The sequence below is a fragment of the Vicia villosa genome, linkage group LG5, assembly GCF_029867415.1.
Source record: "Vicia villosa cultivar HV-30 ecotype Madison, WI linkage group LG5, Vvil1.0, whole genome shotgun sequence".
NCBI lineage: Eukaryota > Viridiplantae > Streptophyta > Magnoliopsida > Fabales > Fabaceae > Vicia > Vicia villosa.
In genome coordinates, this window is record NC_081184.1 from 134059946 (window position 1) to 134085850 (window position 25905).

At 39.5% G+C, this 25905-nt stretch overlaps 1 protein-coding gene across 2 annotated transcripts in view; it reads right to left on the minus strand.

Annotated features, from left to right (window-relative positions):
• Window positions 1–25182, minus strand: part of LOC131602580 (PI-PLC X domain-containing protein At5g67130-like) — a 25895-nt gene extending 713 nt beyond the window's left edge. Inside the window, exons 1-8 of one of the 2 annotated variants that reach the window (XM_058874730.1) lie at window positions 24943–25182; window positions 24339–24404; window positions 24139–24252; window positions 23926–24063; window positions 23750–23839; window positions 23367–23670; window positions 23063–23286; window positions 22881–22964 (exon numbers count right to left, since the gene is read on the minus strand). In XM_058874730.1, the coding sequence (XP_058730713.1) occupies window positions 22899–22964; window positions 23063–23286; window positions 23367–23670; window positions 23750–23839; window positions 23926–24063; window positions 24139–24252; window positions 24339–24404; window positions 24943–24948 (1008 nt within the window). In that variant the 5' untranslated portion in view covers window positions 24949–25182 and the 3' untranslated portion in view covers window positions 22881–22898. Of the gene's footprint in view, window positions 1–22542; window positions 22965–23062; window positions 23287–23366; window positions 23671–23749; window positions 23840–23925; window positions 24064–24138; window positions 24253–24338; window positions 24405–24942 lie in introns of those variants that run through there. The other variant, XM_058874729.1, reaches the window with a different exon arrangement.
• Window positions 25183–25905: the final 723 nt, after the last annotated feature.

A 25905-nucleotide genomic window follows, 5' to 3' on the forward strand; every position in this document is an offset into this window, starting at 1 on the left:
GAACCCCGTATCTTTTCAACTATTTTCATAAACAGTAAATCATTTTTTAAGTGGGCCTCTAATAGAGTGTAAGTCCCAAAAACCTTCTCTTCTTAGCTTGTTTTCAAAACTGTATTTTCAAAATCTTCTTTCTGTTTTCAAAAACATTCTTCTGGTATTTGAAGGGCATTATTCCCGGTGAAACTCTTCAGATACCTATGTGACCTTTGTCCATCTTCACTTCTTCTGTTTTCAAAAACCATTAACTGTTTATCATATACATTCAACTGTTATCAACAAAAACAACAAAAATTACTGTTGAGGCTCTGTACATACTTCTTCAATGGCCTCCACTCCATCCAGGTTAGGCTTTACAAGCTTTCAATTTACAGTCTTTATTTAAATTACTGTCAAATATAAACTGTGCATATATTAGTTTAGAACTACGTTTGAGTATAAACCTTAGGACAGTTAAACTATATATATATTATAGGAATATGACCTAGGATTGAGAATGTCTTCCCGGTGAAGGCTCTTTCCTAATTAGAGATCTGTAGTTCAAACCCCCAAGATGAATTATTCCCGGTGAAACATCTTGGCAAAAACCTTAGAATCCAAAAAAGATATAGGACACATCCACCCAAAGAGGAATTATTCCCGGTGAAACCTCTTACCCATTTGCTTAGAGCCAAAATAAGTTCAAAACCACATAAGCTTTCTCTTGTGCTATAACAAGGACCCTCGATTAGCCTCCTCTTGGGCTTTGTACAAGGACCCACAGGCTTCTTAAAAGCATTTCCAGCTTCCTCTTGAGCTTGTATACAAGGACCCATCAGGTTTCTTATAAACATAGGAACAGGTCTTTAGTCACCTTTTAGCCTACCCTGGTGAGTTTCTTCCAATTTAAACCAGACTTCAAAACAAGCTAAGTTTGTCTCAATTTCACATTGAGTACATTTTGGAATGAGAGACATGGACAGTCTCTGTCACCCTTATCTTCATCAATCCTCCTTAGTAGAGTCTAGGATCTATGTTTTGGTCATCCTCAGCATTGAGTCAGCCTTTATCTTGGGCTTTAAACAAAGAGTCTCCACTAGATAATCTTTCTGCCATCCATTTTTCAATCATAAAAACCCCTGGAAAGGGTTAGCCTCCAAAGTCATTTAAAATCAATCCATTCCTTCATTTCAATAAAAACCCCTGGAAAGGGTTAGCCTCCAACATCTGTTTAAAATGTCAAAACAATAATTTCATTCTCTTAGGAGATAATTTCCCCAAAAGAGTCAAAATCCCTGGAAAGGGTCAGCCTCCAAAAAACATGATAAAGTCAGTCTTTTAACAGACAAATTCACCAGCTGAGTCAAAATCCCTGGAAAGGGTTAGCTTCCAAAAGAAAAACAGTCTTTTTTAATCTCCAGTAGAGTTAAAACCAACAAAAACAGTTAGCCTCAACCTTGGGCTTCATACAAGGCACCCAAACAATAAAACTCCCCTGTCAAGAGTCAGCCTCAACCTTGGGCATTGTACAAGGCAGATAATAGAGTCTCCCCAGTGAGTTCTTCATCACTCAGTAGCCACAACCTTGGGCTTTGTACAAGGCAGATAAACCATATCTTTCATGTGTCAAAGATTCCTAACACTTAGGATCTTTTCCCCATATAGTCATCCATACTTAATTCATTTAAGAGTCCGCCACAACCTTGGGCTTTGTACAAGGCAGAAAATAATGTTTTCCCTAGCTAGAGTCAGCCACAACCTTGGGCTTTGTACAAGGCACATAAAATAAAGTCATTCATTCAATTATCCTCAACAGTCAGCCACAACCTTGGGCTTTGTACAAGGCACACAAATAGAGTCTCCCTAAACAGAGTCAGCCTCAATTCTGGGCTTTGTACAGAACACAAAAATACCCTGTAATTAACCCCCAGTGGAGCCATCTCCCAGAGTCAAATAATATTAATTAATCAATCAAAAAGCCTCAAGCTTGGGCCTCATACAAGCCAGCTAAAGTCAAATCTTTCATACAGTAGATAGACATAGCTTATCTCTATAGAGAGATATTTTTACTACTCTACCACATTCAAACAAACAAACATTTCAATTTCAATTTCAATCAAAGTCTCCCATTTAGGACTCTGAAAGACATGCTCTGGCACATCCCCAGACTTGTACACTTTCCCTAATTTGGACGAGCATCTTTCTTTCATTTAAGAGGCATCTGACTGGCATACTTGTACACCCAAGTAAGGTCCCCCTCTTGAATGAAATGAATCCAGTTATTCTGTCACTCCTTTAAATGTTTGTGGTAGAATAGTACAAATACCTCTCTGTAGAGATAATTTCATGTCTCTTTACTGTAAACAGAGATTTAATTCCAAGCTTCAACCTTGAGCTTCAAGCAAGGCACCAAAAACAATTAATTTCCCTAGTTAGTTCCCCGAACTACATTAAGCTCTGACTTCCACTAGGGATATGTAGGCATGAGGTTCACAAGGAATCTCAGCGAGCTAATAAAATACCAAAAATAGTCAGTCTGTCTATCTGTCTGTCTTTCTTCAATCAAATCAATTCCTTCTCCTAACACAAAGGAGAAACTTTCCCAATCATTAGCAATAAACACAAACACAATGACACAGAGAAGGTTCCTGTAGAGTACTACAGATATGTAGGGTGTTTAAACACTTCCCTATGTATAACCGACCTCCCGGACTCCAGAATTTCTAGTCTAGGTGTAAATCCCCACACTTAGCAAACTCCTAGGGTTTAGTTGAGATCTTTTTTCCCCTTTCCTACTCGTAGGACAAATAAGAAAGTTCGTGTGATATCGTAGGAAGAACTGAAATAAAATTCATCCCGCCACGGGCGCATTCTCCTTCCAAATTTCGCGTGAAGGGTTTAGCGTGCCGTCCTCCCAAGTGAAACGGGGAGGTAAAAGAAAACGACACCACAGAAAAATGGCGACTCTGCTGGGGATATAAGTGTTAAAAACCTTGGTTTTTCATCCAAACCAATGGTTGACCTGTTGCTGGTCCAGCCCCAATGAGGAATTAGGGATGCCAAATTCCCCCTCAAACAAGAGAGGTCCTGCCTAACCTCTGTGTCATATCATGTGTTTGTTGCATATATATTTGTTTATTTTGTTTATTCTGTATCGGGAAAGGGCTTGATTCCCCCTTGTGGTGAGAAATCCTATACCCGGATTTGAGTGCAACATAAGATAGGATGGAGGATGTCTTCCCGGTGAAGGCCCTCTAATCTTGGTTTCCAAATCTACTCTTGGGATTTGCCTGGCTGGTTGTGATTAACTGCGCCACTGCATTCCGAGACTGATTTGTACCAGGAGGACCTAGAAACACATTAACCCCACTTAAAGCCTTTTTTTTAGGACGTAGAGCGGTGATTACGGAAGTAATTGTCACGCAGATACTACACTCAGAGAAAACTCTCTTATAGATACCAATCAACGTATCTTTAAGGTTGAGCAAAAACTCTGAGACCCCTAGAACCCGTTCTACAGGTACAAAAATCCTTAACCTTAGTTTACCATTGGGGCGGGAGACTGCGTTTTGACTTCATGACCACTATACCCTTCAACGCCATGTTTGTTTAAAACTCTTGTGTGTGCATTCATGCATTCATGCATCATTCATTAATAAACAATTAAAAACAAAAAGAGTCTTTTTCGAGTCGTTTTTCAAGGAAACTAAATAACGAACGTTTTGAACTTCATAGAAAGAGAGAAACGGAGAAAGGACTTAAGGATCTATACCATGGATTATGGAAGAAAGAGAGCTAGGAAATACACCTTCAAGATTCCCCAGGTCGAGGAACTGGGAAAGCTCGGAAAACTGGTGGTCAACCCCCAGGCTTTCAAGGAGAAGTATGGAAAACTTCTGCCTTTGCTCAATACCAACATGGTAGATGGGATCCTTCCCACATTGGTACAGTTTTACGATCCAACGTATCACTGCTTCACCTTTCCAGATTATCAGCTCATGCCTACGTTAGAGGAGTACTCTCGTCTGATTGGAATACCCGTGTACGCGCAAGATCCGTACTCCGGTTTGGAAAAGAATCCTGACGACGTTATCATTGCTGCAACTACTCCTTTGAACGTAGTCGACATCAGAACTCATATGGTGAGTAGAGGAGGAATTCAAGGATTGCCCTCCAAATTCCTGTTTGATCAAGCTCGGTACTTCGTCAGCATCCAAGATATGAGCGCTTTTGAGGAAGTCTTGGCTTTGCTTATCTACGGATTGTTTTTGTTCCCTAACATTAACGATTTCGTCGACATCAACGCAATTAAGATCTTCTTAATTGGAAATCCAGTTCCAACCTTGCTTGCGGATGCTTATCACTCTGTGCATTCAAGAAACCTGCAGCGAGGAGGATTAATCACATGCTGCGTACCGTTGTTATACGAATGGTTCGTTTCGCACCTGCCAAAGTCTAGCACTTTCTGGAACATGAGGGATGGCCTTTACTGGTCACAGAAAATCATGTCTCTCACTCATACAGACATTGATTGGTGTAGTCCTGACAACGACGAAACCAAGATCATCTTCAGTTGCGGAAGTTTCCCCAACATACCCCTTATTGGAACTAAGGGAGGAATCAGTTACAATCCAGCTTTAGCCCGTCGTCAATACGGCTATCCTATGAAAAATATTCCAAGTAACATCCAATTGGAGGGTCTGTTCTTCAAGAACATCGACGATCATGGTAACATGCTGAAGAAGGAAATTGTCCAAGCATGGCGTCTTGTTCACAGCAAAGGGAGAAGATTGTTAGGAAAACATCTTTGCATCTCCCTGGATCCCTACCTTCAATGGGTACGCGTCAGAGCATTCAAGCTCAGGATGCCATATCAACATCAAGAACCTATTCCCCTAAGGGAACCAATTTACCTTTTCTCCACCGATGTTGAAAAACTGCAAGAGGCATTAAAACAAGGTATGCCAAGAAAGGAATGCTTGGAGGAACAAGTATCGAATTGTCAACACAGAAAACGTTGAGATTCATAACATCCTAAGAAGGAAGGATGAGTTACTTGAAGTACTCGATCGACAAGTGACACAAACGTCACTTTCTCATCATATCCCTCCTGCTTCCTGGATCATCGATCAGCTCACGTCAGAGAACGCTCAGCTCAAGAAACAGAAGAAGATGTTAGAACGTGAAGTCGGCTCATCATCAAAGTTTTAGAGTCCTTTCTCTCAGTTTCTCTGTATTTCCATTTTCAAAGTGTGTAAAAACGGCGTTTTCGCTTAATTAATAAAAGTTTGATGTTTCATAACGTAATTATGGTGTTTCCTTGAAAAATAATAACTTAATTGCATATCATACATCGCTTTAGTCATACGCACTGACACGAGAATTGTCGCGGATCTAATAGTCACTTTCCTTTCTCCAGAAAGAGAGGAGGAGAAGGAGGTGAACCAAGACTTTCAAGCTGTCTCATCCATACAACACTCGTTCAAGTCGCAAGAAAAGGATGGAAGACTTTGAGCAAGAGAATGAAGAACTCAGAGAAGAGATTAATACTCTCAAAGGTACTGTTGAAAGACTCAATAGTATGGTAGAAGCCCTGGTAGTTGCACAGAATCGACCAACGCCAGAAGAACCGCAAAGGACTGTGGTTTCCGAGATTGTTTCTACTCCTATTCCTCAGTATACCATGCCGCCTGACCGACCTTGGGGCATGCCGTATAACTTTACCCCAGAAGGGTACATACCTCCAGCTTCTGAAGCTCCAAAAGTCACCATGGATATGCGTCCACCGGAGGGTTACAAACCTCTGGAAATTGAAGTTCCAAGAACAACGGCAATGGGTTTCACACAACAGAACGCTGAGATTCCAAGATCTGCTGTCATGGCTTCTCCGCAGCCCATTATGCATACTTTTCCCCCGCAGGGCGGACAAGTATATCATCACGCTCCAAGTGAGGATGCTGGCGTGTATGAAAGATTGGACGAGTTCCAGGAACAGTTTCTGCAAATGCAGAAGGAACTCAAGACTCTCCGAGGACAAGATCTATTTGGGAAGAATGCTGCAGACCTCTGTCTGGTTCCAAATGTTAAGATTCCTCACAAGTTCAAAGTACCAGAATTCGAGAAGTACAAAGGGAATTCATGCCCACAAAGTCATCTTGTGATGTACGCTCGAAGAATGTCAACTCAGACTGATAATCAACAATTGCTCATTCATTATTTTCAAGACAGCCTGACTGGTGCTGCACTCAAATGGTACATGAACTTGGACAGTTCAGAGATTCGTACTTTTCGAGACCTCGGAGAGGCCTTCGTCAAACAGTATAAGTACAATCTGGATATGGCTCCCGACAGAGATCAACTCCGGGCCATGACTCAAAAGGATAGAGAAAGCTTCAAGGAATACGCTCAAAGATGGCGTGAAGTTGCTGCTCAAATTTGTCCACCACTTGAAGAGAAAGAAATGACGAAAATCTATCTCAAAGCTTTGAGTCCATTTTACTACGGACGAATGGTTGCAAGTGCACCAAGTGATTTTACTGAGATGGTAAACATGGGTGTGCGTTTAGAAGAAGCAGTTCGAGAAGGACGCTTGAACAAAGAACCAGAATCTTCTATTGGTCCAAGGAAGTATGGAAGTTCTTTCCAGAAGAAAAAGGATCAAGATGTCAGCAATGTCTTGCACAAAATCAAGAAGAAATTCCAACCTCAAGTTGCAACAATAACTCCGGTTGTTAACTCAGCGCCAGCTTGTCAACCTCAGGTCTCGCAACAACAAACTCAACAAAGGTCGCAGCAACCTCAGCAACAGGTTCGACCTCCAAATTACAACAATCGGGCTCCAAGGTATCCTGCCTTTGACCCCACACCAATGCCGTATGCAGAATTGTTTCCAACATTACTGGCAAAAGGACTCATCCAGACAAGGAGTCCTCCAAATCCTACAAACAGTTCCTCACCATGGTACAAGGCTGACCAATCTTGTCCCTATCATCAGGGGGCACCAGGTCACAATATTGAGAACTGTTTCTCTTTCAAGATTGACGTCCAACGATTAGTGAAGAGCGGAATGCTATCCTTCAAAGATACTAATCCAAACGTCCAAGCAAATCCTTTGCCGCAGCACAAAGAAGCTTCAGTAAATCTGATAGATCAACACCCCAACGTCATTCAAATCTACGACATTCGTCAGATAGGGGAAAATCTTGTCAAGATGCACGCTAAACAAGCTGGGTATGGTCATGTACCACCTCACAACTACTTCACATGTGAAGTTTGTCCAAAGAATAATCAAGGATGTGCCGTAGTTCAAGCTGCATTACAAGAACAAATGGACTTAGGATGGATTCAACATATCCGAGTCAGAACTGAACATGACATCAACATGGTCCAAGGATGTCCAGGAGAATACAAAATCTACAAAGTTGAAGACCTTGAAGGATCGGTAGTCAGGTTCCACAAAACTTTAAATGGACTTGCCTACTTTGGAACAGATTTCCACGCTTACAGTAGATGCAGAATCTGTCGAAGAAATTCACGAGGATGTTTGCGTGTTCGCAACGATATTCAGAAGTTGATGGATGACAATACCATTACTGTTCTTGCCAACAGAGAAGATGATGAAGTCTTTACCGTATCTCCTCAAATTAATCAAGGTGAACCTATGCAAGTCAAGTATGACAGCAGGAAGACAACAGTTGCACCGCTAGTCATCTACTTACCAGGTCCTGTACCGTATGAGTCCAGCAAGGCTATACCATACAAGTACAACGCTACATTCATTGAAAATGGTAAGGAAATACCATTACCGTCTGTTGTCAACATTGCTGATGTTAGTCGAGTCACCAGAAGTGGACGAGTCTTCAACAGAACAACAGAAAATGTGGAGAAACCTTCGGAGGAAGTACCACATAGGCAAGACAATCTTCCGCCCAATGCTGTTCAAGCGAAAGAAAATGATGAGATCTTGAAGTTAATCCAGAGGAGTGAATACAACATTGTAGATCAATTACTACATACTCCGTCTAGGATTTCTGTTCTTTCCCTGCTATTGAGTTCTGAAGCTCATAGGGAAGCTCTACAGAAAGTTTTGGAACAAGCTTTCGTAGAACCAAGTGTTACTATAAGCCAATTCAACAACATCGTTGCCAACATCTCTGCCGGAACTAATCTAAGTTTCTGTGACGAAGATCTTCCTGAAGAAGGGGTGGACCACAATCTTCCACTTCACATCTCAGTTGGCTGCATGGGTGATACACTCACAGGAGTCCTAATAGACAATGGATCCTCGCTCAACGTCATGCCAAAATCAACATTGTCAAGATTATCTTTCGAAGATTACCCTCTAAGAAAAAGTCATGTCATCGTCAAAGCATTTGATGGATCAAGAAAGTCAGTTTTCGGAGAAGTAGATCTTCCCATAACTATTGGACCTCAGACGTTCAAAATCACTTTCCAAGTTATGGATATTCCAGCACAATACAGTTGTTTGCTAGGTCGCCCATGGATTCATGAGGCTGGGGCAATTAATTCAACGCTTCATCAGAAACTGAAGTTCATAAGAGATGACAAATTGGTAACCGTATGTGGAGAACGAGCTCTAATCGTCAGCAACCTGTCATCATTCTCCGACATAGAACCAAAAGAAGTTGTTGGAACTAAATTCCAAGCACTTTCCTTAGACAAAGGAAAGAAGGAAGCAGCGTCTATCTCTTCATACAAAGATGCGATCCAAGTTGTAAAGGATGGCACAACCAGTGGTTGGGGGCACATTAATATTCCTACCAACAACAAGAACAGAACGGGAATTGGATTCTTTCCGACATCATCAAAGACTATCCCAGGGATTGAGGTAGTTCTCCCTATTCAAGAAACTTTCTGCAGTGGAGGTTTTCTTCAACCTGTTCAACAAACAGTCAATACCATCGGTACGGAAAACACCGATGAAGAGGAATGGTTATCCTATCTTAACAAAGCAGGATACATCTCCCTACCAGAGTCTGATTCACCTTGCTGTTATCCAACTAGAGGATCTGAAAGTAAGACTCAACCAAGCAGTGATGAAGTTACTGACAGCTTCACCACCAGAAGTCATGGTTCATCAGAAGAAGTTCCTCCTATCCCCGAAGAGACTTGGGATACATTAGGAGAACCAAGCGGGAAATTCGACTACATGGTGAAATACTCCGCTCCTGAAAGTTCAAGAATCTCTCTTGAAGATATTGTTCCAACTGGATGGAACATTGATTATGAGTACCTCTCTCAGCCAAAAGAGATGTATAACCCTTGCTATTCATCATCACCTACGGGTGAAATCATCATTGAGGATTATGTCCCCAAGTCACCTTCCGAGGCTGAGGATCTAGAGTTCACATATCTAGTCAATGCCATCTTGGGAGAAGAGCAAGACCAAAATACAGAAGAGGATGATCTCGAAAGTGTCTCCGACAACGAGTCTCTCCATTCAGAAGATTGGAAGTTTCCTCAAAAGAAAGTTCGACATACTCCACTTGGAAATGGGTATGCTCACACCGCTCAGTCTGCTGAAGTAGAAGAAGATCGTCTGAGTGTTGCAAAGACAGTGGTGGGTAAATCAAGACCTACCACAGGCCAGCTTAAGCCTAAGGTTCCAGATTACTTAGTGCACAATGGGGTTCGCCACTACTGGACAGCTGTTGAAGTTTCAACTGTTGTTCGCACTCCTAAGTAGGAACTTTCACCGTTATTTTGTCCTCTCACCATAGCCCAGGGTGAAGAGAGGTTTCATAGGGCTTTGCATTTTACTATTTCTTAGTTAAATGTCCCTCTTTGCTTCGCCCAAAGCAATAGAGTTTTGTTTTATAGGGTCTTTGTTTCAAGAAATGACTGTCCATAAATAAAAATGTCTTTCTGTTCCTTCGTTTAGTTTTCCCTTTTCTTTTTTTCGGAAATTGGTAATCCTAAAAAACACCCTTAAAAAACATCAAACATTCCATTAACTGCATACACCGAGTCTTCCCTCGTTGTCTAAATAAAACTTATCACACATATGCAGATTAATCATAAAATACCCCGTTGAAACGTGCGACCGTATGACTTCTCCAAGCTTTGAGTTTCCTGTATTCGAGGCAGAGGAAGAAGAAGACGAAGAAATATCAAAGGAAATTTCACGGTTACTTCAACAAAAGGAAGAGGCCATTCAGCCATACAATGAGCCTCTAGAGATCATTAACATTGGTTCCGATGGAAACAGAAAAGAGGTTAAGATTGGAGCTTCGCTCAGTTCAGAGATCAGAGAGAGTTTGATACAGCTGCTCAAAGAATTCTCAGATGTCTTCGCTTGGTCTTATCAAGATATGCCAGGGTTGGATACCAGTATAGTGGAGCATCACTTGCCATTAAAAGCAGAATGCCCTCCGGTCAAGCAAAAATTAAGAAGAACTCATCCGGAGATGGCCATAAAAATCAAAGAGGAAGTTCAAAAGCAGATCAACGCAGGTTTCCTCGTCACTTCAGAATACCCTCAGTGGTTAGCTAACATTGTTCCCGTTCCTAAGAAAGACGGAAAAGTCCGCATGTGCGTCGACTACAGAGATTTGAACAAAGCTAGCCCTAAGGATGATTTTCCTTTACCACATATTGATATGTTGGTAGACAGTACAGCAAAATCCAAAGTTTTCTCATTCATGGACGGATTTTCAGGATACAACCAAATCAAAATGGCACCTGAAGACATGGAAAAAACAGCTTTCATCACCCCCTGGGGCACGTTCTGCTATCGTGTTATGCCTTTTGGACTAAAGAACGCAGGGGCAACTTATCAAAGAGCTATGACTACACTTTTCCACGACATGATGCATAAGGAAGTGGAAGTCTATGTGGACGACATGATTGCCAAATCAGAAAATGAAGAAGATCACATACAGAATCTGACAAAGTTATTTCAACGCTTACGGAAGTTTCAGCTTCGCCTGAACCCCAACAAGTGTACCTTTGGTGTCTACTCAGGGAAACTCCTTGGTTTCATTGTCAGCAAACGAGGAATCGAAGTAGATCCAGACAAAGTCAAGGCAATTCAAGAAATGCCTTCACCCAGAACCGAGAAACAAGTTAGAGGATTTCTTGGACGTCTGAATTACATCTCGAGATTCATATATCTCATGACTGCAACTTGTGCTCCTATTTTCAAACTTCTACGGAAAAATCAAGGTTGCGTCTGGACAGACGATTGTCAGAAAGCGTTCGACAGCATTAAGGAATATCTGCTCGAACCACCCATCTTGTCTCCTCCAGTGGAAGGAAGACCTTTGATAATGTACTTAACCGTCTTAGAAGACTCCATGGGTTGTGTCCTTGGACAGCAAGACGAGACAAAAAGAAAAGAGCATGCCATTTACTACCTGAGCAAGAAATTCACTGACTGTGAATCCCGCTACTCCATGCTCGAGAAGACGTGTTGTGCTTTGGCCTGGGCTGCCAAGCGTCTCCGCCAGTACATGATTCGACATACTACTTGTTTGATCTCTCATATGGATCCAATCAAGTACATCTTTGAGAAGCCTGCCTTAACTGGGAGAATTGCCCGTTGGCAGATGCTGTTATCAGAATACGACATTGAGTATCACGCACAGAAAGCCGTGAAAGGAAGCATTCTAGCTGAGCACCTGGCTCACCACCCACTCAATGATCATGAATCAACCAGTTTCGACTTTCCGGACGAGGACGTCATGTACCTCAAGATGAAAGATCACGACGAGCCGCTACCAGACGAAGGACCTGAGATAGGATCCCAGTGGGGCTTAATCTTTGACGGAGCTGTCAATGCTTATGGACGAGGAATTGGGGCAATCATTGTTACACCTCAGGGTACCCATATTCCGTTTACTGCCAGATTAACTTTCAAATGCACAAACAATGAGGCCGAATATGAAGCTTGCATCATGGGTCTCGAAGAAGCCATGGATCTAAGAATCAAACACTTGGATGTATATGGAGATTCTGCTTTGGTCATTAATCAAATCAAAGGAGAATGGGAAACACGCCAACCAGGGCTAATTCCTTACAAAGACTACGCGAGAAGATTGTTACCATTCTTCGACAGGGTAGATTTTCATCACATTCCTCGTGAAGAAAACAACTTGGCTGATGCATTAGCCACACTCTCTTCCATGATTAGGATAAATCATTGGAATGACATTCCTCGGATCGATGTTATGCGCCTAGATAGGCCCGCTCATGTGTTCACAGTAGAAGCAATCATCGACGACAAACCGTGGTACTACGACATCAAGAACTTTCTTCAAAAGCAAGAGTACCCTCTTGGGGCGTCAAAGAAAGATAGAAAAACTTTGAGAAAGTTAGCTTGTAGATTCTTCCTGAATGAAGATGTTCTGTACAAGAGAAACTTCGACATGGTTCTGCTCAGATGCGTTGACAGAAAAGAAGCAGAAATACTCATGAGAGAGATACATGAAGGTTCCTTTGGTACTCACACCAATGGACATACCATGACAAGGAAAATACTGAGAGCAGGATATTATTGGCTGATGATGGAGTCAGATTGCTACCAGTACGCAAAGAGGTGTCACAAATGTCAGATCTACGCCGATAGAATTCATGTGCCACCATCTCTTCTCAACATACTCTCTTCCCCTTGGCCTTTCTCCATGTGGGGAATCGACATGATTGGAATGATCGAACCAAAAGCGTCCAACGGACATCGCTTCATCTTGGTAGCCATAGACTATTTCACCAAATGGGTTGAAGCAGCTTCATATGCAAACGTTACAAGACAAGTTGTCGTCAGGTTTATCAAGAATCACATCATCTGTCGCTACGGCATTCCTAGCAAGATAATCACTGACAATGGGTCAAATTTGAATAACAAAATGATGAAGGAGCTTTGTGAAGAATTCAAGATCGAACATCACAACTCATCTCCTTACAGACCAAAGATGAATGGAGCTGTAGAAGCAGCTAACAAAAACATCAAGAAAATCATTCAGAAGATGGTCATCACTTACAAAGATTGGCATGAAATGCTCCCGTATGCTCTTCATGGTTACCGTACATCAGTACGTACTTCGACTGGAGCAACTCCTTTCTCCCTCGTATATGGCATGGAGGCAGTCCTACCTATAGAGGTTGAGATTCCATCAATGAGAGTTTTGATGGAGGCAAAATTAACAGAAGCCGAGTGGTGTCAAAGCAGATTCGATGAATTGAACTTAATCGAAGAAAAGCGCATGACAGCTTTATGCCACGGACAGCTATATCAACAAAGAATGAAGAAAGCTTTCGACAAAAAGGTTCGACCTCGCACAATCAAAGAAGGCGACCTTGTACTCAAAAAGATTCAATCTTTTCTCACAGATTCTAGAGGGAAATGGACTCCCAATTATGACGGCCCCTACGTGGTCAAGAGAGCTTTCTCAGGAGGAGCCTTAATACTCACGACTATGGATGGAGAAGAATTCACCCGTCCTGTGAACGTCGACGCAGTCAAGAAATACTTCGCCTAAATAATAAAAAGAACAGCTCGCTAAGTTGAAAACTCGCAAAGAGCGACTTAGGCAAAAAAGAGCGTCTCGGTGAATCGAAAACCCGAAAGGGCGATTCAGGCAAAAGTTAGAGACATAAAAAAAATAATTAATCAATCCCGGTAAACTTAAAACCCGAAAGGGGTAGTTTACGCAAAAGTTAGGGATATATGGCAAGTAACTGTGTTCAGGACAAACTTGATCATTCAAAATCCATAGCGGAGTGTTCATCAGCAGCAGGTCATCTTCTACGAAGCACGAATACAACACAACTTGGAGTGGAAGGGAGAGATAACGGTTGTCACGTTTCATCGTAGCCCTTTTCCCGAAAATTACCAATTTCCAACTTTGTAAATACTCCATGGAATCAAGCATTTGGCTGATTACCATTCCATATATAATAATTTGAGCCTTGTGCTTTTCCTTTGCAATCTAGTCTTATTCAGTTTCTTGAAATACATTTTAAGTTTAAACAGTCATTTTTCTTGAAACAAATGTTTTCACAAAATAAAAATGAATTTACTTGCAAAAACAAAGGTGAAATTTCTTTCTAAAGGTTTACAAACAATAGGAAGAATGCAAACAGTTGCTCCGAGAACGGTTGAGACTCCGGGAACCAAGTTTTCCCCATGAGGTCGCTTTGCGAACATCTCCCGATGACGGATCTTTACTTCAATTCATATTACTTACTTCGGACAGCGGACAACTGATAGCCAGATATTCCCAACAGAGTTCGAACTCCAAGAAGAGGACATCTTCTGATCAACAAGAATTCAAGACATATCATAGGATTTTCCATCTGCGACAATTCTATTCACTTTCACTTTACACTTTACAATTGTCATAATATTCATGCATACATTACATCATAACTGCATAGTCAAATTAGGCTTTTAAATCATGAGAATGCCTAAGTCATTAAGGCATGAACTCAAGTTTCCCCTGCAAGTCCTGGAGAAACTTTTTCCTTCAAGACAATGATCCATGTAGAGAGATTTCCCCAAGCAAGCAAGTAAATGGTGGTCTCCCTCAAAGAGATAGTTTGTTCACTTTTGGAATTCCTCAGCTGAGAATCTCCTGCAGAGCGACATTCGACAGTCTTCTTCAGATAAGATAGTCTGCTTCACATTCCGGAACTCCCTACAGGTTTGGTATTTCCCCAGCAGGGTCAAGAGGTGCCACTTCTTGTCAAAGGAAAATTCAGAATCTCCCAGCAGATCGACAAATGATTCCCCGGCGGAGTCAGTGAATGATAGTCTTCGTCCAGAAGATAGTTCAGATTCTCCAACAGAGTCAGCAAATGGCAGTCTCTTTCAGCAGAAGACAGTTTGCTCACTTTCTTTCATGACAGGGTCAACAAATGGCAGTCTCTTTCAGTAGAAGACAGTTTGTTTCCCCAGGAGTCAGCAAATGGCAGTCTCTTTCAGCAGAAGACAGTTTGCTCACTTTCTCACAGCAGGGTCAACAAATGGCAGTCTCTTTCAGTAGAAGACAGTTTGTTTCCCCAGGAGTCAGCAAATGGCAGTCTCTTTCAGCAGAAGACAGTTTGCTCACTTTATCATAACAGCAGGGTCAACAAATGGCAGTCTCTTTCAGTAGAAGACAGTTTGTTTCCCCAAGGAGTCAGCAAATGGCAGTCTCTTTCAGCAGAAGACAGTTTGCTCACTTTATCATAACAAAGGTCGACAAATGGCAGTCTCTCCCAGTAGAAGACAGTTTGTTTCCCCAGGAGTCAGCAAATGGCAGTCTCTTTCAGCAGAAGACAGTTTGCTCACTTTCTATCACAACAAAGTCGGCAAATGGCAGTCTCTTTCAGCAGAAGACAGTTTGCTCACTTTCTTTCATGACAGGGTCTACAAATGGCAGTCTCTCCCAGTAGAAGACAGTTTGTTTCCCCAGCAGTCAGCAAATGGCAGTCTCTTTCAGCAGAAGACAGTTTGCTCACTTTCTTTCATGACAGGGTCGACGAATGGCAGTCTCTCCCAGTAGAAGACAGTTTGCTCCCCTAGCAATTGGCAAATGGCAGTCTTTTCCCAAGGAAAGACAGTTTGTCTGCTAAATACTCAAGAGATCGACAAATGGCAGTTTCTTCAAACAGTTTGTCTGTTCTGGGATGCTTAACTCCCCACAGAGTCGATGAATGGCAGTTTTCCTCTTAGGAAAATAGTTCGTTGATTCCCCAGGCATCAGTTGACGAATGGCAGTTTTCACCCCGAAAAACAGTTCGTCCGCCTTCAAACCAAGTCATTAGCTCCTCAAAAGATCATGAGGCCATATGACATTCTTTCAAAGACGTCAAGTCAAAAGGGAAGATGGTGAAGTTTCTTTACTACCGTCAAATGGCATCTTATCTCCAAGCACTGATAAGAAGTTTGATGAGGAAACAAACCTTTGAAGTTTCTTTACTACCGTCAAATGGCATTTTATCTCCAAGCGCTGATAAGAAGTTTGATGAGGAAACAAACCTTTGAAGTTTCTTTACTACCGTCAAATGGCATCTTATCTCCAAGCGCTGATAAGAAGTTTGATGAGGAAACAAACCCTTGAAGTTTCTTTACTACCATCAAATGGCGTCTCGTCTCCAAGTGCTGATGAGAAGTTTGATGAGGAAACAAACCTTTGGAGATTTTCTCTTTATCTGAGATATCGTCCAAACACAACTAAGACCAGTTTCGAGATATGGACATCCGAAACAAGGAGAGGTTGCTTACCTTTTTCTAAGTATCAATACTTAGTCAAAGAAGATGGATTGCGCATCCTACATCGCCATCCATTCACCAGAATCCATATCAAGTATTTCTGCAGGAGTTTGTCTCCTCATCCCCCGCCAAGTGCGACAACAGGATCAAATCATGCAAAGATTTTATCAATTACAACATCTCAGGAGCGCCCAAAATTCGGGCATTCTTTGATATTTAAGTCTCTTTTACGCAGGAGAGATCGAGATCTCAATCTCTCTCCCTCCAGATAAAAGAAACTTAAATAGGGGCATCTGTCATACCCTAATTTTTGACCCCCCTGAGATGACATATCTTCAGGATTTTTCATCAGGATAAGACAAGTACCCAGAGCAGTCATTTCTCCACCTGGTACCTAATCGAGGATGCTCAAAGACAAGAAAGCTCAGGCAAAGGATCAATCAATACAAAGACTAATCTCTAATACAATCATGGGGCTCAAAGACTTCATTTTTCTCATCTATGATTGATTAGACATCCAGTCATCTGAGTACAGGCTTACTCAGGTCACCAGACTAGGGTTTTGAGCCTATCAAGGACTAAAATCAGGGATCACATTTGGGAAACCCTAAAAAGCCCCAGAGGGTCATTCAAAGACATCAATCTTCTTCAAATAACTCATATTACAAGATCTACTGGACATCACACTTCAATTCCAAGTCTACAGTCATTATTTTCACATGGTCGACAAATTAGGGTTTTGACCTAATTCACCAAGATGGTTGACTTTTGATCAGGGAATGAATCCAAAACTCAAGACATGATTCAAGGATCTCTACTACCTCAATATAATCCATTTACATCATTCATTTGAGGAAAAGATCTTGTTTCTACACAAAAACCCAAAAATTCACTTTGTCAGGAAAAAGTCAACTGTGAAGGATCATCATTGACTTTTAAGGTTTTTGGTCAAAAAATGACTTTCAAAGATCAATATCATCAATATATGGATGTCAAAGTCATTTGGCCAAAGAAATTCAAAGAAATTCATCAAGGAGCGAAAAGTCGGGAATTAGGGTTTTTGAAGGCATGGTGAGAACTCAAAATTTCACCTACACAACTCAAAAAACTTCCAACATGAAAGTTGTAGATCTTGCAAAATAAAACAACATCTTACAAAGGAACTTTTTTCAAAAGATCAACCATTTATGAAGTTTTGGAAATTTTGAAGTTTAGGTCATAAACACTTAGAAATTTTTCTAAGTGTTTTAACCTAGTTTTCTTCCAACTTTGGCCTCATTTTTCACAAATTTCCCAAAGGATTCTGAAGAAGACATAAACTAATGATTTAAAGTAGATGTTTAGGGCTTTCCAAATTGTGTTCAACCTTCTCAAAATTCAATTTGAGCTAGGAGTTATGCTTGTTCAAAGTTGGCCTCATAAAGTGAAATTATAGGTCATGTGCAAATTGGAACTTTGCAATTTTGTGCATTTTGCTTCATGAATGGATGCTACACGACCCATAACATGTCTGAAACAATGCCATGCATTCATTTTCACCATGGCATGAAGATTGAAGAAGATTCCCAAAAGCAAGAACATGTGATTATGTAATCATTACTTTTGAGAATTTATGATAAGCAATGATTCACCAATTGGAATCTTCTCCTAAGCCAATAGAAACTTGCTACATATCAGAAATGTTCCCTAAGATCCTGCAAGATCAATGGTTGGGAGAATTGGCTCGAAAATGCATCATTGCATTTTGAAGATTCTTTGAATTTCTTCATGGCTAAGAAACCAAAACTCCCTCACTAAGGAAGCTCACTCCTCTGCAGCTATACTGATCCATTTGCCTATAAATAGAGGCCTCATTCTCATTCAAAAAACACACCAAAGCAACTCAATTACTTGCTTTCTCTTTCTCTCCTCTTGTTCATTGTTTTTCAAAGTTCTTTGGCAAGAAGAATCGTTTTCTTCAAACCAAAGCTCATCTTTGGAAAGTGAGCATTCCAACATCTCAAGGGAGGTCATTTGAGGTGATCCAAGCACCTGGATCACTTCTGTAAGTGGAGGAATACCATTGTTGCTCTCACTTGGAAGCATTTGCAGTTGGAGGTCCATGGAGTAACTCAGGGAGTCTCAGGCCAAACCAATCATTCAGACACACTCCCTAGGTCATAGTGGAGCTAACCAGATGGCTGCAGCTCACCTGTAACTCCAAATTCAACAACCTCCATGTTCACTTGAAGCTGAAATCGAGGGAGGTCCATAGAGCAATTCAGGAGGATTCAAGCTACAATAAGCATCCAGTTAGCATCATTGAGTCTCAGGGAAGCTATTGAGATCATTCATTCAAGCCCAGGTGCTCTCAATCATCCTCACGACCTTCAGTTTCAGAGGTAAGTTTCTGAACCTCACCTCTTTAATTCAAGCACTCTTTGTGAAATAGCTCGATTCTATCTTGTTCAGCATCATCAGAGGACTAAAAACCCTCTATCATCATTCATTTATTCATCTTGTGCATCATTTAATTTTAAAATTAGGGTTTATGTGTTCTTCGTGTTCATGCTAAAATTAGTTAGTTACACTTAAGATAAATAAATTCTGAATCCATGGCCATGTTCCTCGTCCAAAATCAAGCAAAATTGATGTTTACATCACACCATTTGGTTGAGAAACAAGGGAGTTAGAAATTCAAAATTTCTGAGCTCAAGGTTGAAGACGAAGATGGTGGTGGCGCCATTTTTAATTTCTCAGGGGAGGGTTTAAAATATATTTAACTGAAAGCGTTTTATAAACGACTAAACAACTTGCCCTAGTGGCCACACATGCGCCTTTAGTATCATCATGCCACAAGTCTGGGGTTCGAATCCCCCTCGCCCCAGACTTTTTGATTCTTTTATTTTTTAAGGAATTACAACTTGTTTTGAAATATGACCAAGTGGAGGCAACTTACTAACACCAAACGCGCGTTGGCGCAGTGGTGTTATTTTGAGTTGTTGGCTTCAAGGGCGTGGGTTCAAACCATGGTGAGGCCAAAACATTATTTTTTATCACTTATTTCCTTCAATTTTCTCACAACTTCATATAATTAATTAACCTATCAAATTAATTTATTTTCACTTCATTTTTTACACACATGCTATTTAATATCTCTATTTTGTGAATAATAAAAAAGATCATAAAAATATTATTTATTTCACATGTTTTTATTAGGTTTAAAATAGTATGTTTTTAGGTGTTTTCTTAAATACTTTAATACATATTTTCACTTTGTTTTAACCTAATCATTTTTGTAAATAAATTTATGATAAAACCCTAATCACTTAGGTCTTAATTAGGCATAGATCTTCATCTTTGCTTTAATTAAGTTGACTTTTGTCAAATCTCAAAACTATTTTCAATCTCTGATAAAATCAAATGATTAGGGTTTTCAAACAACAAAACCTTGTATCATTCCAAATCATTTTTTTTCAAATTGCTTTTATCACCAGTACTGTAAAGTACTGGGCCTCTAATAGAGTGTAAGTCCCAAAAATCTTCTCTTCTTAGCTTGTTTTCAAAACTGTATTTTCAAAATCTTCTTTCTGTTTTCAAAACATTCTTCTGGTATTTGAAGGGCATTATTCCCGGTGAAACTCTTCAGATACCTATGTGACCTTTGTCCATCTTCACTTCTTCTGTTTTCAAAAATCATTAACTGTTTATCATATATATTCAACTGTTATCAACAAAACAACAAAAATCACTGTTGAGGCTCTATACATACTTCTTCAATGGCCTCCACTCCATCCAGGTTAGGCTTTACAAGCTTTCAATTTACAGTCTTTATTTAAATTACTGTCAAATATAAACTGTGCATATATTAGTTTAGAACTGCGTTTGAGTATAAACCTTAGGACAGTCAAACTATATATATATTATAGGAATATGACCTAGGATTGAGAATGTCTTCCCGGTGAAGGCTCTTTCCTAATTAGAGATCTGTAGTTCAAACCCCCAAGATGAATTATTCCCGGTGAAACATCTTGGCAAAAACCTTAGAATCCAAATAATAGGACACATCCACCCAAAGAGGAATTATTCCCGGTGAAACCTCTTACCCATTTGCTTAGAGCCAAAATAAGTTCAAAACCACATAAGCTTTCTCTTGTGCTACAACAAGGACCCTCGATTAGCCTCCTCTTGGGCTTTGTACAAGGACCCACAGGCTTCTTAAAAGCATTTCCAGCTTCCTCTTGAGCTTGTATACAAGGACCCATCAGGTTTCTTATAAACATAGGAACAGGTCTTTAGTCACCTTTTAGCCTACCCTGGTGAGTTTTTTCCAATTTAAACCAGACTTCAAAACAAGCTAAGATTGTCTCAATTCTACATTGAGTACACTTTTGGAATGAGAGACATGGACAGTCTCTGTCACCCTTATCTTCATCAATCCTCCTTAGTAGAGTCTAGGATCTATGTTTTGGTCATCCTCAGCATTGAGTCAGCCTTTATCTTGGGCTTTAAACAAAGAGTCTCCACTAGATAATCTTTCTGCCATCCATTTTTCAATCTCAAAATCCCTGGAAAGGGTTAGCCTCCAAAGTCATTTAAAATCAATCCATTCCTTCATTTAAATAAAAACCCCTGGAAAGGGTTAGCCTCCAACATCTGTTTAAAATGTCAAAACAATAATTTCATTCTCTTAGGAGACAATTTCCCCAAAAGAGTCAAAACCCCTGGAAAGGGTCAGCCTCCAAAAACATGATAAAGTCAGTCTTTTAACAGACAAATTCACCAGCTGAGTCAAAATCCCTGGAAAGGGTTAGCTTCCAAAAGAAAAACAGTCTTTTTTAATCTCCAGTAGAGTTAAAACCAACAAAAACAGTTAGCCTCAACCTTGGGCTTCATACAAGGCACCCAAACAATAAAACTCCCCTGTCAAGAGTCAGCCTCAACCTTGGGCATTGTACAAGGCAGATAATAGAGTCTCCCCAGTGAGTTCTTCATCACTCAGTAGCCACAACCTTGGGCTTTGTACAAGGCAGATAAACCATATCTTTCATGTGTCAAAGATTCCTAACACTTAGGATCTTTTCCCCATATAGTCATCCATACTTAATTCATTTAAGAGTCCGCCACAACCTTGGGCTTTGTACAAGGCAGAAAATAATGTTTTCCCTAGCTAGAGTCAGCCACAACCTTGGGCTTTGTACAAGGCACATAAAATAAAGTCATTCATTCAATTATCCTCAACAGTCAGCCACAACCTTGGGCTTTGTACAAGGCACACAAATAGAGTCTCCCTAAACAGAGTCAGCCTCAATTCTGGGCTTTGTACAGAACACAAAAATACCCTGTAATTAACCCCCAGTGGAGCCATCTCCCAGAGTCAAATAATACGTTAATAAATCAATCAAAAAGCCTCAAGCTTGGGCCTCATACAAGCCAGCTAAAGTCAAATCTTTCATACAGTAGATAGACATAGCTTATCTCTATAGAGAGATATTTTTACTACTCTACCACATTCAAACAAACAAACATTTCAATTTCAATTTCAATCAAAGTCTCCCATTTAGGACTCTGAAAGACATGCTCTGGCACATCCCCAGACTTGTACACTTTCCCTAATTTGGACGAGCATCTTTCTTTCATTTAAGAGGCATCTGACTGGCATACTTGTACACCCAAGTAAGGTCCCCCTCTTGAATGAAATGAATCCAGTTATTCTGTCACTCCTTTAAATGTTTGTGGTAGAATAGTACAAATACCTCTCTGTAGAGATAATTTCATGTCTCTTTACTGTAAACAGAGATTTAATTCCAAGCTTCAACCTTGAGCTTCAAGCAAGGCACCAAAAACAATTAATTTCCCTAGTTAGTTCCCCGAACTACATTAAGCTCTGACTTCCACTAGGGATATGTAGGCATGAGGTTCACAAGGAATCTCAGCGAGCTAATAAAATACCAAAAATAGTCAGTCTGTCTATCTGTCTGTCTTTCTTCAATCAAATCAATTCCTTCTCCTAACACAAAGGAGAAACTTTCCCAATCATTAGCAATAAACACAAACACAATGACACAGAGAAGGTTCCTGTAGAGTACTACAGATATGTAGGGTGTTTAAACACTTCCCTATGTATAACCGACCTCCCGGACTCCAGAATTTCTAGTCTAGGTGTAAATCCCCACACTTAGCAAACTCCTAGGGTTTAGTTGAGATCTTTTTTTCCCTTTCCTACTCGTAGGACAAATAAGAAAGTTCGTGTGTTATCGTAGGAAGAACTGAAATAAAATTCATCCCGCCACGGGCGCATTCTCCTTCCAAATTTCGCGTGAAGGGTCTAGCGTGCCGTCCTCCCAAGTGAAACGGGGAGGTAAAGAAAACGACACCACACATCTAAATAAAACAACATAGCCTATTTGAGTATTGATTGATACCCCCCACAAACGGCTAAAAGCTAACATCTTATATAACACAAAAAGTTGTTTCTCATAGAAATACATATAGTCATCATCATAGTCCCACACCAATAGAATGGTTACGAAAACAAAACAAAACAATACATGTATCCATTTTGTCCAAAAAAAATGTATACATATTAATTAGATATGAAACGGAGGACAGAAACAAAAACTATCAATATCCTTGTAGCACATATGCTCTTAAGCCTGTAAGCTCTACATCCCATGTAGCAGAAAAAATTGACATGAAAGTAGTTTCATACATTGCACAAATGACTGATCTACGGCCCAAACAAGTTTCGATTTGCAACATCTAATGCTTCCGGGGCTCCCCCACCATCACCTCTCTGCAATACACAATCAACTCCATTCAACGAAATGTACAACCTCATAGCAATAAATCATACAAATCTACATTATATATCTGCATCAAAAAAACTTGTACCTTGTAAAAATCAACAGCAATATAGTTAGGCCATCGATTACCAGCAGCTCTATAGCATATATGCATCTTGCGAATCAATGGCGATGAGTTATCCCTACAAGCTTCATTAGAACTTAGAACATTTCTGTAATAGTTCATTAAGACTAGTGACTTCGTTGTCGTGTTCATTGGAAATGATTCTGCTCTATTTAAACAATGACCTCTACTCATTCCGTCATTTCCATCTGCAATTTTAACAGTTATGATCAAATGACAGTGTAAAATTTCTTTATACTTACGCTCTGTATATATAAATAAGACTCACATTTATTTTCTACAACATAGTTCCACTCATAGGCAATGTGTTCAGAAGCCTCTTTTGTTGCATTTGAAGTGAACACTATTAGTCTATGATTCATGGTTATCATTTTCTTCACTGTTAACCAGTCACTACCATTCTTTGGCATTTTATACAATGGAAACCAGAATTTCGTCAAACCGGCTTTACGAAACAACTTGTTAATACCATTTGGCGATGTTACATGATCCTTAATGAAAACGGTGACGATCTCAGTTCGGTGTTGTTTCAGGAATACATTGATCTCTTTCAGAACATGAATAGCAGGTTGCTGTAAAATCATAACTCAAAGTTAATTAGAAGATTTTCACTATGCATAATCATTCAGAAAAATTCAAAGAATCCCTTACAAAGGCTGTAAATATTGTGCACGGCCCGCGACACAACCAAATGTCACCATGGTAATCATGCATATCTAACATTAATCCTCTCACACCATTCTGCATAGACAAAAAATTTGTCACCTATAAACAAAAAAAAATATTATGGCAGTGAATAAAAATGAATAGAAATATATGTGACATACATGCAGCTGATCTGTAATGGAGTCTTCCTGATTCGTGACAGACGAAATTTGAGAGTTTATACTCAAATTCGCTACCCTCGAAGCAAAAGAGTTATGAGTTGTAAGCCATGAGTACTGATTAAATGGAAGCTCCATCACCTACAATTAATAACTTTATTGTATCAGCTATAGAACAAAAATGAAAATAAAGAAAGTATGGCAAGGATCAAGTACTTTTGAAATAGGACTAGCAGTTCGAACTCGTGTACACCGATTTTGCGAGTTGCACTCCAGACACTGGAGCCCCGTACCACAGTCGTTAACGTCGCTCGAGCATGTTTCTCCAATCTGTTGATTATATATAGTTATGTTAATCAGTGCTGGCTACACTAGTTAGTTACATTAGAAGGTTGAAGATGAAGTGAATGAAGAACCTGAACAAGTACATAGCAACCAAATACAAGACTCGCGCTGATCAAAGTCGCGATGAGAAGATAATTCTGCAGAAAAATTACACAAGAGTGAAATTTATGCAATGGTAGAACATTAAGAATGCAAAATGTGTTAAGTACACATACCTCCATTAACTACTTAAATTTAATTAAATTCTGTTAAAAAAATTGTAACACCGAGTTATGTCTATGATTGATAACATCTAGGGTCTCACCACTCTACTATATTTTACCAGCACTATTTTACATAACTTCTGCATAAATTAATTGAAGATGGAATTTTAGATTTTGTCTTTTTGATGCTATATTCCGACTATTCCATGACATTTGTCTTATAAGCAATTCCAAAGGTTTATGCATCTTAGAAGCATAAGAACGTTTGATCTTATTGTAAGTTTGTTATGATAGCTCAGTTGGATTATTAAAATAAATAAATAAACCTATGGGTATGTTTTTGTATATTCTAAAAATTAAAACTAGTTGCAACTTGCAAGTAACAATGAGGATGCCATAATGGTGACTCAAAGAACATAGAAGGAAGAATAATCAGGAAAAAAGAAGATAATTCTGTTATAATTACACATACCTCCATTAACTACTTAAATTAAATTAAATTCTGTTTAAAAAATTGTAACACCGATTTATGTCTATGATTGATAACATCTAGGGTTTCACCACTCTACTAATTTTTACCAGCACTATTTTACATAACTTCTGCATAAATTAATTGAAGATGGAATTTTAGATTTTGTCTCTTGGATGCTCTATTCCGACTATTCCATGACATTTGTCTTATAAGCAATTCCAAAGGTTTATGCATCTTAGAAGCATAAGAACGTTTGATCTTATTGTAAGTTTGTTATGATAGCTTAGTTGGATTATTAAAATAAATAAATAAACCTATGGGTATGTTTTTGTATATTCTAAAAATTAAAACGTCCATGACATTTGTCTTATAAGCAATTCCAAAGGTTTATGCATCTTAGAAGCATAAGAAAGTTTGATCTTATTGTAAGTTTGTTATGATAGCTCAGTTGGATTATTAAAATAAATAAATAAACCTATGGGTATGTTTTTGTATATTCTAAAAATTAAAACTAGTTGCAACTTGCAAGTAACAACGAGGATGCCATAATGGTGACTCAAAGAACATAGAAGGAAGAATAATCAGGAAAAAATAAGACGTTGTTCACTTATTAGAATTTATATGATATAGAATGTGGTGTGCAGATTTTGTTACCAATTGTGACAAACTATTGTTACTAGTAACTAGTAACAAACCATATTGTCATCAGAAATTTTGTAGGTAACCAAAAAAAAGTATTAAGATTAATGATAGTTTTATAAATAACACTTCCATTATCCAATCAACAAAACACTTTTTACAAGGATTGGTAAATTAAGGTATATATATACTATATACACGATCCAAACACTACTAGAAAATAAATAGGGGACAACTTCTCTACCCATCACAAAAAGATGGGTAATGTACATTCCACCAATCATATGAGGCCATTTAATTTTTATGTATTTAATTATTTATTAT